Raw genomic sequence first — 14,073 nt, 5'->3', positions numbered from 1 at the left:
ATTGTGGTGTGGACCTTCTCATATCCAGAGCTCTTGAACCCTTTTGGAGCTTCATTCACTTCTTTTATCATCTTTGGCCAGTAAGGAGATCGCACAAGGTTAAAGGGAAGGCCATTTGCATAAATGCATTGACCTATAGCTGCATTTTTCATCTCTCGAGCATCACTATTAAAACTCCTTTCAAGCAGTCCCAAATTAGATCGATTTGAACTAACAATTCCATGAGAATGAAGTGGAGGCTTTGATGAAGATGCTACCAACCTTGTTGGGTGTTTTAATTGAGAGGCAGGATTTGCCTCATTTGCTTTAGCATTTGCCTTGTCTTGTTCTTTCTGATATTTTGCAAGTTTTGTCTTGCTTAAACCATTTCCATCTGTCCCATTCTCTTTAGGTGGGCCATTGCATATTCAAATCCCATTGCCTTTAAACCCAAGTAAATGTGCTTTAACCCATGTGTATGATCCCTTATATTCCTTTTGACACTCACTGCAAACCCATGCCAATGATCCCCCTCCTTGGATCTTCCCAACAATAGTTACATATTTGCAAATTGGTGACTTGGGATCAACTTTAGGGGTAGATTCAATTTCATTTTCTACTTACTCTGCTTCACGAATGGATGAAATTGAAGTTACCATGATGATGATGTAAATGAAACTGCAGAATGAAATTGACAAATATGTATTTCAAAACAAGTTACAAGCCTTCAGTTCGTTTCAAAACTACTATTAAATTTTAATGCTCTTACTTCTATTTCCTTCTGTAGAGCTTGCAGTGTTCCTCATACAGAGGAGGGATGTATTGTTTTTGGAGCATGTAGCAGTGAGCACATACATTTTACTACTCAACAGAGGAAGAGAGCTAGCATGAAGTTGTACATAAAATAGCGTAAAATAGTTAAGAATCAAGATGGCGTGAAAAATGTTGTCCAATAGGGTTTAGCATTCAAAATGACTATAGGAAGGTGAAAGACACATTACTTGACAATAACAACTAGCAATTTGTTTCTATGGACTTATACTTATCGCCATGCCAAAATGAGCCTTGAATAGTTGAACTTAATCATCCATTATTATAGGTATTTCCATGTATTGCCACAACTAGTTCATCTGTATCATGTTTCACCACAACATCATCATGAGGCTCTGATGAATAAAGATGTCAAGAAGACAACAAGGGTAGATGGAATTTCCATGCCAACACTTTAGAGCAATTACAACTACAACATATCTGACTCTTTATAAATCTACGAGGAAGTCTTTAGGAAACTAAATACTTAGCCGCACTCTTAATAACATAACACCAAAGCCATCACCCAGCAAGAAGATCAAGAGGTAATCGATAAACAGAAGAATATCACTCTCGACAATGTTTCAACTTTCTTTGAAAACATAATAAATACACCAGCGCGGGGACAAAGAAAATAAGTTCTTTAAGATAATATCAGTCCCTATACAAACTAGGTTCATGAAAGGAATATACATTCTAGTCTATCTCATGACTAATGTAACGAATGGATTATAAAAGCTAAGCAAGATGCTAGTGACAAATTCCCACATGCACTTTCTACAAGAATTGTGTCACCTTAGCATATATCCAACAATCAAAATTTAGAAAGCATCTGCGTAGTTTTAGGAGTCATGTCTAGCCTTTCTAACCTACAAGGAAAAAGAATGAATTGAATTCTTTCTTGAGAACCTTTGCAAGCTTATGACGATACCATGACCTACTTACACTATTAGGCTCGACTCTCGAGTTTGGCTAGGGCTCCCACAGTGGCATAGTCGGCTCGCGGTTTGAGGGCTCCAAGTCCACACTTACAGTCGCTTGCGGGCTAAGGGATCCAAGGCCACACTAACAGTTGCTCGCGCGCTGAGGGCTCCACACTCGTGACTCAAGTCTCACGGTAGGGCTGAGGGTTGAGGGCTCCACACTTGTGACTCAAGTCTCATAGTAGGGCTCGTGCGTTGAGGGCTCCACACTCACACTACACAGTCGTTCGCGGGCTCCAAGAAAATGATAAAAAGACGCTAGCTTGGTAAAGGTTATCGCCAATCGGTTAACCTAATAGTTCGCCACCTCATAAAAAACACACAACGAAAATAAAATTGGAAAACCGTTCCCGATGACCAGAATCGTGAAACGTTTTTATTTTTGGCGGATCTGTTTTGAAAAATCAAAATGCGTTTTTGTTTTGGCTGGATCCGTTTCCGTAAATTCTGAAATGTATTAAAATTAGAGGAAACAGATGATTTTTACAAAAACCGCCCAAAAAATGTTTTCGGATTCTAACCCACCATTTCTGAAATTCTGAAACACTACAAATACGGATCCATGTCTTTTTTTAGGAGTTTCTTACCAGTTTCCAGATTCGAAACGCCGAACAGCGTTTCAGGGAGGTTAGACCTGTGTTTCCGGTGTCTTAGGTTTGAAGGGATCTATATTTGATTTCCTAGAACAAAAGGTTGGAGGTGAATACACATTTATCTTGTTAGGGCTGAATTTGGTGAAAGTGGTCTATCCTAAGAAGACAACTAGTGCTCTCAATCAGATGCTGTCTTCATTTCACTTGCAAACATAACAAAGGACCAGTGTCCAAGCAGGATCCTGTTGGCAGTGCCCAGTATGAGGCTTTGTCTATGCCTTAAGATGATGAAGCATTATTTCAATCGCACCTAGAATATAGTCTCTCTTGTTAAAGGTGATGAAGTCAGTCACAAGGGATATGAACTTATATCTCTGTTATGTTTCAGTTCATATATTTATATAAACATTGTCTATTCATCTGTTTTACTTTGCTGTTTCTTTTCCTTGCTTGGAGTTTGCTAAAGTCAGGGATGATGAATTACTTGTTTTTGTTAGAATATCAATTTATGCACCAGTGTTTGTGGTTGGGCGATTTACAGTTATGGCCTGCAAACATATTGAAAGTAATACATGCTATTTTTTTCTGAAATTCTGTAATTACTTTAATAATATAAGTTCAGATACAAGTTACTACAGCCTTAATTGAATATATACAAAGTGAAAGGGTGATATAGCACACAAATACTCATGAAATTTTTTATGATAAATTGTGGAATGATAACCATTTTATTTCTGCAGTAGTTTTATCCCACACCCAGCACTTTACATCTTCTGAGCTCTATCTATTAAAAATGAGCACTGGAATAATGGCCAATACCATTCATTAGCAGAAAATAGGATTTAATTGTTGCTAACTTTGTCTTGTTTGGATTTCTCAGTATGCATATGAAATGAATAAGGTCCCCACTACAAGGAAGAAAGTGAGTGGCATGCCCATGAAGACACTGATAGCCCAGGAAATGTTGAAGGAAAAGGGATCAAAACGACGTACACCTAGTGTTATAGCACGTCTGATGGGACTGGATGCCATGCCAGTGGAGTCAGTTGCAGTGCAACATATAAAAGCAGCAGAGATTCATCCCCAAAAGAACAACTCTGGGAATCAGAAACAATGGCCTAAGTCACCCCATGATGCCCATTTCTTTCAAAAGCATTTAAAAGTTCCAGCCAGTAAGCCTGTAAAAGAATATTCTTTGCCTAAGCCTTATGAGCAGCCCATAGATCATACTGATCAGAGAAACTTTTATGGATCTCTTCCATTTCGGGATCATCCTCAAGAAAAGCAGCTGCAAGAGTTTAAGAAACAGTTCGCAGCTTGGCAAGCTTCAAAGATTCAGGATCATTCAAAGTCTGTCCAGCCAGATGAACTCAAAATGCAGTTAGCTGAAAAACAAATGCTTGTGTGTGAAAAACTGAATGAGGCAAAAATGGCCCTTGTACATGAGAGTGTTATTAATTCTCAGCATCTTGCAACTGATGAGGAGCTTCAAAGTTCCAAAGAATTTCTCAATGCATTAGAAGTTTTGCAATCAAACAAAGAACTGTTCCTGAAATTTCTTCAGGAACCGAATTCATTGCTTGAAAAGCATCCTCAAGATATACGATCTACTTCAGAAATACGAGAAAAACAATTACCAAAAATGAAGTCATCAAATCCAATGAAAATTCATGGGGCATTGAAGGAAAAAGATAACAGTCGAAAGCATTCCAAAGGAGAGAAGAAAAATGAAAAACGCCTTCAGAGGCAGAAGGGGAAAAAGTTTTTGATAGAAAGTGAAGTTGAGCAAGTAAGAGTCTTGCCGCCGGAGAAGTCAATGCAAAACTGTTCTGTGTGGGGACAAAAGAACAATTGTCCTGTGTTAAGTTCAGATGGTAAAAATAACATTTGCTCCTTACTAACAAGAATAGTTGTCTTAAAGCCTGCTCCAGGAAGGTGTCAAAATTTTAGGCCCAGTCCATCACCAAGCTGCTCCCCACGATCTCAAACTGGATTCAGGGATCCAGAAGGGGCTAGGGATAGCACTCAAGATTTTCTTCAGGAAGTGAGTAACAGGCTTAAAATGGGTTTTGCGGAGAAGAGAAAAGATGAGTCAAGGATTAATGAAGAATTCATCTTGGATCAAATTCGTGATGTTCCTAAGCATCCAAGGCAAATCTCCCGACAGATTGCAAGGCAAGTCAAGGAAAGTGTGACCAGAGATATGGCAAACAATTCACTAAACAGGTTGACACATACTTCTCCAGATGTGAGAATTAATACTTCCCTGGAATCTTCCACCTCTGGTACCAAATCTTCATGGGATTACAGAACTAGGTTAGGCTCATCCTTATCATCTTCCCCTTGCAAACCTTCTGATTCACCTGAATATGGAAAAAAAGCAGTTGGGAAGACAGTTTCAGAAAGGTCGAGAGCTACTCAAGGGCATGAAGAGAAGCAGCACATCAGACAAATTGAAAATACCTTGGGGAAACTCCTTGCTTTTCCTGATGAAAATAAACAAGTGTCCCGGTCAAAAAGCTACCAACAAAATAATAGAGCTAATATGGGTGATGAGGAATGTTATGAATTCTTTTGTGATATGCATGAACCAGGTAGCAAGATTAAAAGACCTAGTAGACGAGACATGCATGCAGAGTGGAATGGCTCTTTAGACAACAAAAATGTGGATAATAACAGAGATATTTCACCCAGTAGCCTGCTGAGATCCCAGTCTTTTCCAGTATCTGCCACAAGTTTTGAGAGGGGTAGTGTTGGGAAGAATAGCAATGCTTTGTGTGTTAACAGGGCCACTGAAAATGAAATTGACCGTGACAGACGAGGCGACACCCTACCTGTGGAATCAATCAAATATAGGAGCAAAAGATCTAGGTTTAAAGCTAAAGTTTCAAATTTGAAAGGTAGATTTCTGCTGAGAAAGCGGAGGTCAAGCAGCAAGAAAATGGATTCTCTGTGTACCTTGCAGTCAAACAATTATCTTGAAATTCACTTGGATAAGGGATGTGATTTACTGCCCAAAGTTCCTTTTGAATCAGGAATGCTCAAGGAGAGATTAGATAATCTCGATAATCTCCCGGTTGTATCACTGCAGAAAACTTGTCCACAATCAGGAGATGTTCCAGACATGGCAACAGAACAATTGCAGAGCACATGCAACATACACAGAGTCTCACCTGTAGATGAGAAAGGATCTGAAGAATGTGTTCTTGAAGCATCAATTTTGGTCCCTGCAACAGTAGAGAATGAAACATTGTCTGGTATTGGTGTTGACTGCATGACAGATGTAAGTTGCATTCCATTGTTCTGTTTGACTCTACAAATTGTCTATGCATTTTATGATTTCCATTTGAACTGACTGGCTTATTTTCTTGAATGATCTGACTGGTATATGTATTCCAGGAAATTTTACCTGGAGAGCTGTTGGGTGTTCCATCTTGTTGTGCAACAGATGAAGTGCCTGTATATAAATTAAATGAATCTTGTGACTCAGAAGAATCCAAAGAAAAAGGTGGATGTCCAATTCCAGTATCAGATCTGGATTTCCCTGTCAAAGAAGAAACTCCTAGCCACAGGGGTTTCAAAGAAATAAGTTCAAATCTGCAAGGTGGGTGGCTGAGGATGCTGCTTTTCATAATCAGGGGTTAAGATTTAGGGTCCAGTTACTTTAGATCAATTTTTCATCTGCAATTTTTTCAATATGGGCAATAATGTTTTTTCAATTGACACAATATTTCTGATTTGCATGTTTATTTTGTAGAATTACGTTTATGCCTTGACCTTCTCAAGTTTCATGGCTCTGGAAAACCAAGTCATGCATCTAAAGGTGTTTTATTGCGGGAGAGATTAGAGTTGGAGGACCTTGATACCGAAAAAACTAACATTGATGATGAAAAGCAGTGCAACTTACAATCTGAGACTAAAGGTTCACCTTTGTTAAGATTTCCAGTATCTGTAAATAATAATGTAGATATAGAATCTGTGCTATTAAATGATATTTCATGTCCAAAAGAGAGACATGATGATCTGCTGTACCTCACAAAGGTACTCGTGGCTAGTGGTTTCATTGGGAATGCTGACATGATTTTTGCACAATGGTACTCGTCAACTCATCCATTGGACCCCTCTCTATATGAGAAAATAGAAGAGTGTTACAGCGATGACATGCAATTTCAAACAAAGGAACTTGATACTGAACTAAGCCACTTAGGTTCCATCCATGAAAGTGAAGTTCATGGGAGAAAATCAGAAAAAGGTCTCCTTTTCTGCTGCATAAATGAAGTGTTGTTGGAAATACTAGGTCCATTCATTAATGCCCGTCCGTGGGTGAGACAATCAAAAAAGAACCTTTGTCACATGCCTGTTGGTAAGCAGCTGCTGGAAGAAACATGGAGAAAAATTTCCTATTATCTTTACCCACAATCAGAATTTCAGTGTACATTTGAGAACCTTGTAGCAAAGGATCTCAATAGAGAATCGGCATGGCTGGAAATACAGGATGATATTGAAACGGTGGGCATTGAAGTTGATAGTTTAATCTTCAATGAGTTGATTGAAGAGGTGGTTTGTGATATGGTCTGTTGAGAACGAGCATCTCATATCTACAACTTGTAACGTAGTATTTGTTTGCATTTTATGTTGTAATCATAGTGTTCATTTGTGGAGGCCTCTGCACTGGGTCGTTGTAACATATGCCTCATTTTAGTGTGTGAAGTTGATATTGTTGTCTGACTTTGGGTTCAAACATAGCTCCACACTTAGGTGTCCATGCGTGTTAGGGCATGTTCCAAATCCCCAAAACTAAATGTAGGAAATAATAAAAGCTCATTAGTTTACTTCTGTATGTCATAAAGAGTGCAAGCCTTCCCTTACAGGCATTGGCTTGTTGAAGTCTCAGTAGTACTGTTGTGTGTATAGTGTGCGTAATGAAATATAAGGAGACGGCGATTTGAAGGATTTCTCTCCTCTTTTATACTTCCATCAAACAGATAGAAACTGAAAACATGATTATTGTTTTTAATGCACAAATAACTTATCCTTTGGCCATGTTAATTTCTATCCATGCTTATTAGATTGAAACAACAGTGTTTACTCCCATTTTTTACCTAAAAATTGTTTTTCATAGGTAAGAGTACACATCCAATTACATAGACAAACCTATCAACAATTAAAGCGCTTACTTGGTGGGACCTACTAGCAAGTTAAAGGATGTCTTTTGCACATGCCGAATTTTGAGCATACTCACAAGATAGGTGTGAGACTTTATCCTCAAGCTAGGTGGGTCACTCCATTGGCTAAGCTTAATTATTAGAACAATTGGTTGATACTTATGTGGACCAATGGTCAGGCAACTGTCCTTGAATGGCGATTATCTTTAAATGCTTTATAATCACAAGCAATTCCTTTGTAGGTTCGGGCATGTTGCCAAATTTTGAGCATAGGTGTGGGACTCTATCCCCAAGCTAGGAGGGTCTCTCCTTCGGCTAAGCTTAACCGTTAGAACAATTGGTCATGCAAATGGTCTTTAAATGGCGAATTTTTAAATGGTTTATAATCACAGGCAATTTCTTTGTAGGTTCGGGCATGTTGCTGAGTACTGTAAAAAAGGCAGAAAATAAAAGTGAATCAGGGCTATAAATGTTTTAATGTTTTTGAAAAAAGTGAAGCAGGGCTATATAAATGTTTTAGTGTTTTTGAAATTATTAATAAGTTTGACAAAGATATATTAAGGTTTCATGAGATTCAAAATCGGTCATCTTCATGGCAAGCGCTCTTAATTTCCTATTCTAACTTTTATGTGGATAAAATATGGAGATATGGTGTAGGAAATGTAGATTTTGACTTAATTTCCTATTCTAACTTTTATGTAGATAAAATATGGAGATATGGTGTAGGAAATGTAGATTTCAACTTTAATCAAATTTGTGGTGAGCAAAGTTCTTAAGATGATGTAGATTTCAACTTTAAGCAAAGATGTGGTGGTAAAGTTATTAAAATTTGATATATAAAAGAAATATAGAAATATGATGGAGAATATAATGTAAGATCTCGACAAGTAACCAAAAATTATTAAGGATTTTTTAAGGATTTTTGTGTTAACATACTTACAATAGTTAATATTGACAAAGAAAGGATTATGATAATCACATTTGAAAAGATTAGTTTATGCTAATTTTGAATATGACAATAATAACTTAGAAGAAGTTACTATTATATAAATATCTCATAGTCAATCTTCATCACAAGTCTATATGAATATCTCATAGTCAACCTTCATCAAAAGTTTAACCAGTATGATAGCTTGGAAATGGAAAAGATGAGTAATAGAGGGGAAAATTTTATTTTGATTTTGAAAATAATTGTAAATCAATCGGCTTATAGTTGTGGGAAAAAATTGAGCTCTTTTTTGAAATTTTCATTATCCTTATTACATATATAGTTGTGAAAGTTTAGGATTGCAACATTTGCAGAAAGTTGAGTCATAGAGAGTGAGCAAATCTAGAAGTATTTTACAATTTATAATCTTAAAATTAAAAGCAACTTGCCCTATCCTATCCTTTTGAAAGTATGTATTTCCTCCATTAAGAATATGGCTATGATGAGGTACCTAATGTACAAGCAGAAAACAAGTAACATCAAAGAGAAAACTTCTTAAAATTGTTTCAAAATCTGGTTAAAGCCACTTAGAGATTAAGAGGGGTTGGTATAAAGATGTCAAGTCTTTGACTAAATCATTGGAGATTAGAGACAGAGGTCATTTTGCAGAATATTAACACCATTAAAAATGATAAATCTAAATTTAAGAAGAATTTGTGATGTGATAAAGAATTTAAGGTCAAAATAAAATTAAGATATTTTAAAGATATAAGTGACCATAATCTAGAATATCAAAGGTATCATTTTGTTTCAAGTAGTGTAAAGAAGAAAATCAACATCGTTGAAATGCGAATGTAACTCTCACAAGCTCCATAGTTATAAAAGTATTTCTCTGCTATAACTAGAATAAAGAAGGAAAATATTACTAAAATAAAAATGAATTCTCACACGATCTATAGTGAATTACTAGAATAAAAATGAATTTTGACAATATTCATTGTGAAATAAGGGATTGGACAAATTCTAAAACACTGTTATTAAAGAATTTTTCATCTTAATAGCACTAAGAAGATGAAGAATGAAAAGAACATTTTTTTAAAAATATTTTCCATACATCCATATTATATCTGCATTGTTGGCATAGCTGTAATTGATGGCAAAGGGTCAATGGATATATGCATAGTTTGTGAACAAGTTCCTCAGTTGATATACTTGCTTTTTATGCTTGCTATGAGTGTGTTGAGGTGTAGTCACCATATGTTGTGATGCTATGGGTGTATGTATCGTTGAGAAACAAAGTATGTTGTAGAGCAGTAAGGTATGTTGAAAAAGGTTATTGAGTATGTTTCTTGTTAGAGGTGTTGTTGAAGGTTTCATGTAATGTTGCAAGCTAGTGTGTCTTAACGTTGATTATGTATTGTTGTCCCTATGCATGGTTGATCATGTAATGTTGTGATGTGAATGTATGCTCAAAGGTTGTGATGTTAAGGGTTATGTTGTTGAGTTGGTTATATTGCAAAGGTCAGTTGACAAAGGTATGTTGTAGAGGTACACAAAAATGTTGTGCTCCAAGAGGATGCAAGTAAATAGTTTGCCTATTGTAATTATTAAAGTGGCTTATATTAATGCATATTAATTGAATATTTCGAAATTCATCTTATTCATTTTTAATATTCAAAAGTTGAAAGAGTTTAGAAACAAAGAGGCAGCCTTGGAATGCAAAGAGGCAAGACTGTTCACTTCATACTCTTTTGTGGAATACTAATAGCCAACGAAGTCTGTTTATAAAATATGTGATTTTGGAAGGTTGAAATGTAGATTATGTGGAAGAGTTGAGTTGTTGTGAATCCTTGTTTGTGAGTTATTAAGCACAAAGAGAGAGGTAGAAGAGAAGATGTGAAACAAATTTGAGGAGAAAAAGAGACAAAGATGGAGGTATATAGAACTAAATACTAGGTAAACTAGCACATTGTTTATTTTATGTATTAGGGGATTGTAGTCTCCTTTCAGGTTGTAGTCTAAAAAGGAACAGGTTGGAGCCTGTTGAAGTGGAAGTAGGAGCTTCCAAGAAAGTTGTAGCTTGCAGAACACACTGAGGTAGAAGCCTCCTATAGGTTTTAGCTTGCAAAAAATCAATGTATGATGGAGTAGGAGCTTCCTAGCAAGTTGTAGTCTACAAAATATAAGAGAGGTTGCAGCCTCCAAAAGCTAATGTAATAGAGGAAGCAGGAGTTTGTCTTTACATCACAACAATAACAAATTTATGATTTTCTCCCTTTATGGGTTTCCACTTATATTTGGTGTCCACATGTGATTGTTTTTATGTGTTGATTTTATGTTGTGATTTACATATTACATATGTTGAATATAGTGTACTATATTGTTCATAAGGTGTTATGTTGTTCATTTAATAGCTCGATTAACTATTGAAAATAAAAGTAAAATTTGTTCATGAATGCACTAAATTCATTCACCCCCCATCTCAGTTTAGTCAAGTTTCCAACTGATTCACCCCCTCTCTCAATTTAGTCAAGTTTCCAATATCCATTTCAAAATATTTGTATTAATATCAACCTACAATTCATTAACTTTTGGAGATTTAGGAAAACTCTTTTCTAATATTTTCAAGCATATAAATAAAATTGGAAAGAAAATTAAGTACTTAATATTTTTTCTTAAAGTTTGATAAATCATTGTTGATGTCAGTGGATATTAATCGTTGTTGTCATCATATATGTTCCTTTCTAAGAAGATACTTTTCTTCTCAATGGATCGTATTGATGGGTGTCAATGTCAAAAGTATGGCGTTCATATTCATTCTTTTTGAAACATATATGGTAAAGAGAGTTCATTGATGAATTTGACATGAGGGCACTACTATTTTATTATTTTTGTTTTCAAAATATACTAGGATGTTTTCTTTATTGAATCCTATTACTTTATAATCAAAAGTGAAGTAGGGGTACTACTTTTATAGGTTGCCAAATCTCTTATGTTTGTAACTATGAGATGTTTTACATTTTAGGTAACCAAAAAAACTTTGACAATATACCCAAGTAACAAATCCTTTTCCTTTACCCCTCTAAAACCAAAATTGTGGATTATATTTGTTGATAATACCTTTGTCATCCTACCCTACGGATGTGAAAACTTTGGACAATTTTATTAATCACCTCAATAGCTAATCCTAGTACATTAAAAGATTGAGGTTGGTGGGAATCTTCCCTTTCTAGATGTCCATATTACGAAGAAACTAGATGGGTCTAAGGCATACCAAGTTTACAAAGACAAAAATTACACTAACTAATACCTTCATGTAGAATCACATTGCCATCTGACCCAAAAATTAGGTGTTATCAATACTGTAGGCACCAAAGCCCTTACAATATCAAATAAATATCATTTGGAAGAAAAAAATGTTATCTCCTAGGGTTCTTCAAGAATAATGATTATAAAGTCTTCACGGGATCCAAGCATTTTAAAATGCTAGTAGAAGACTTAGGAGCAATGTGTATACTGAAGAGGTTTCCAAAGTATTTTTTCCCTACATTCAAGAGATCACATACAATATTGGTAGGGACCTAAAGAAGAAAAACCTTCAAACAACATCCAAATGCCTATTCACAATTAAGAATTTCATAAAATCAGTTAAATTCCTAATTGATCTTACAATCATAATGTTGTCTACATGATTCCATGCCCAGGTGGAAAAATTTATGTGGCTGACGTTGATTACTTTGCCAAGATTAAAGTTTAGGAAAGCACTACAGATACTAAACACCATTATGTTTGTTTGTTCACTTTAGCGAAGCACTTAGATAAACTATACATCCTATTTGGGTTTAAGAAGTCAAGATTTTAGCCAAAGTTGACCATCATTTCAATAAATATTCAAAGAAGTTATTGATGTCAAAAAGAGGCTCGATAATCTTATTAGAGACGATGGTTAGAATATTAGCAAACATGGAAAATCAACAAACTTTAGATCTCAACGTTATCTCTAATGATAACATATAATTATCCCTTTTTCATTTTTGAAAATTTTAATGTATTTTTCTTCTATATATTGTGTCTATTTATTTTCATGTCTTTCTTTCTTTTTTCGTTATAATTTTATTGTTCTCCATATAATGTATATTGATTTTCTCTTATTTTTTAAAATTCTCTCTCTCTCTCTCTCTCTCTCTCTCTCTATCTATATATATCTATATCTATATATATATATATATATATATATATATAACTGTGCAACATCATTTACAAGATAATTTCAAAAAATCATCTTCAAATGATTGAAGAAAATCATTTCTTGACAAATCTCTCTTAATACGTTTAGGTTCTTGGAAGGAAGATAAACACATGAAGTAGCAAGGGTTGTCCAAGAAGTGCTCCACTTGATAAAAACTAAGAATTTAAAGGCAATCACAATCATTGTGGACCTCTCTAAAACATTCGACAAAGTAAGTTGATTGTTAATACACCTTATCTTCATTCATATGGGATTCAACTTAGAATTTGTATCATGGGTAACGCTTTGCATAAGCTTGGTCTCCTTTGTTGTTCCAATCAATGAGACAACCTCATCTTTTTTCAATCTTGAAAGGGAAATCTAGCAAGGTTGTCACTTATCCCCACTCCTTTTTCTCTTAGTGAGAGAAGGGTTTGGTCAGTCAACAATTGGCACCTTGAAAGTTATACAATTGGAAAATCTTATTATGTTTCTCATTTACCTTTTGTTGACAACATACTTATTTTATGTATGGATAAACAAACTCAAAGAGATTATGGATCTCTTTTCTATAGCCATAGGCATGAAGATTACCCTGACTAAATCAATGATAATTTATTGGGTCCTCTCTGACGTAGAGATACAACATACTTTCTAGGTCTTCTTTTCCTATAATAGTGTTTGACATAAGGTTCAAATATATAGATTTTCACACACACACACATACATATCAAGGGAGACTAGAAGTGACTCATTTCAATATCAACAATTGGTGCAATGGATGGTTTTCCTAGGGAGGGAAACCCATCCTAGTTAAATATATTCTAGAGGCCATCTTAGTCTATTGGATGTCCCTTGCATGGATCTTAAAAATAATCTTGGGATGAAGCCCATGAAAAAAGGGTGTGCCATTGGTCTCTTGGAAGAAAATAACAATTCCTCAATGTCAAGGAGGGTAAGGACACAAAAACATTTTCATGTTTTCTAAATATCTCATTGCTAAGAACATTTGGAGGCTTTAAAAGGTTAGGTTCAATGGGTACAAATCATTAAGGACAAATACCTTACTCCCAATTCCAACAAGGATTTTGTTAGGAATCCGATAAAAAAGATCATGATTCTTTGATTATATATAAGGATACTACATCAACATATCCCTTAATCAAGAAATGGATAATCTATCAAGTAGATAAGGAGGACAAGGTTCAAGTAGGCCTTAATCCCTAGATTAGGAGTAGATATGCTTACAAACTAACAATTCCCCTCAAGTTCAAAGGTCTCCACACCTTGCAACATATTGCAGGAGAGTAGGTGATGAATAATGGATAACAAAAATGGCTCTTACCGAGGGATTTGGATCTTAGGGAGAATTTTTCAAATATTTGTA

General features: G+C 35.4%; 1 protein-coding gene across 3 annotated transcripts in view; it reads left to right on the top strand.

Moving 5' to 3' along the window:
• Positions 1–7,318, top strand: part of LOC149196531 (uncharacterized) — a 44,619-nt gene extending 37,301 nt beyond the window's left edge. For all 3 annotated transcript variants that reach the window (XM_089405577.1, XM_089405575.1, XM_089405576.1), the window contains 3 exons: positions 3,246–5,648; positions 5,765–5,969; positions 6,123–7,318. In XM_089405577.1, coding sequence (XP_089261703.1) covers positions 3,246–5,648; positions 5,765–5,969; positions 6,123–6,946 — 3,432 coding nt within the window. In that variant the 3' untranslated portion in view covers positions 6,947–7,318. The remainder of the gene's footprint in view (positions 1–3,245; positions 5,649–5,764; positions 5,970–6,122) is intronic.
• The last annotated feature ends 6,755 nt before the right edge of the window (positions 7,319–14,073 follow it).

Source organism: Pinus tabuliformis, chromosome 2_2 (genome assembly GCF_031772625.1).
Source record: "Pinus tabuliformis cultivar Carrire ecotype Pingquan chromosome 2_2, CPIR1, whole genome shotgun sequence".
NCBI lineage: Eukaryota > Viridiplantae > Streptophyta > Pinopsida > Pinales > Pinaceae > Pinus > Pinus tabuliformis.
This window is presented reverse-complemented; position numbering and strand designations above follow the sequence as displayed.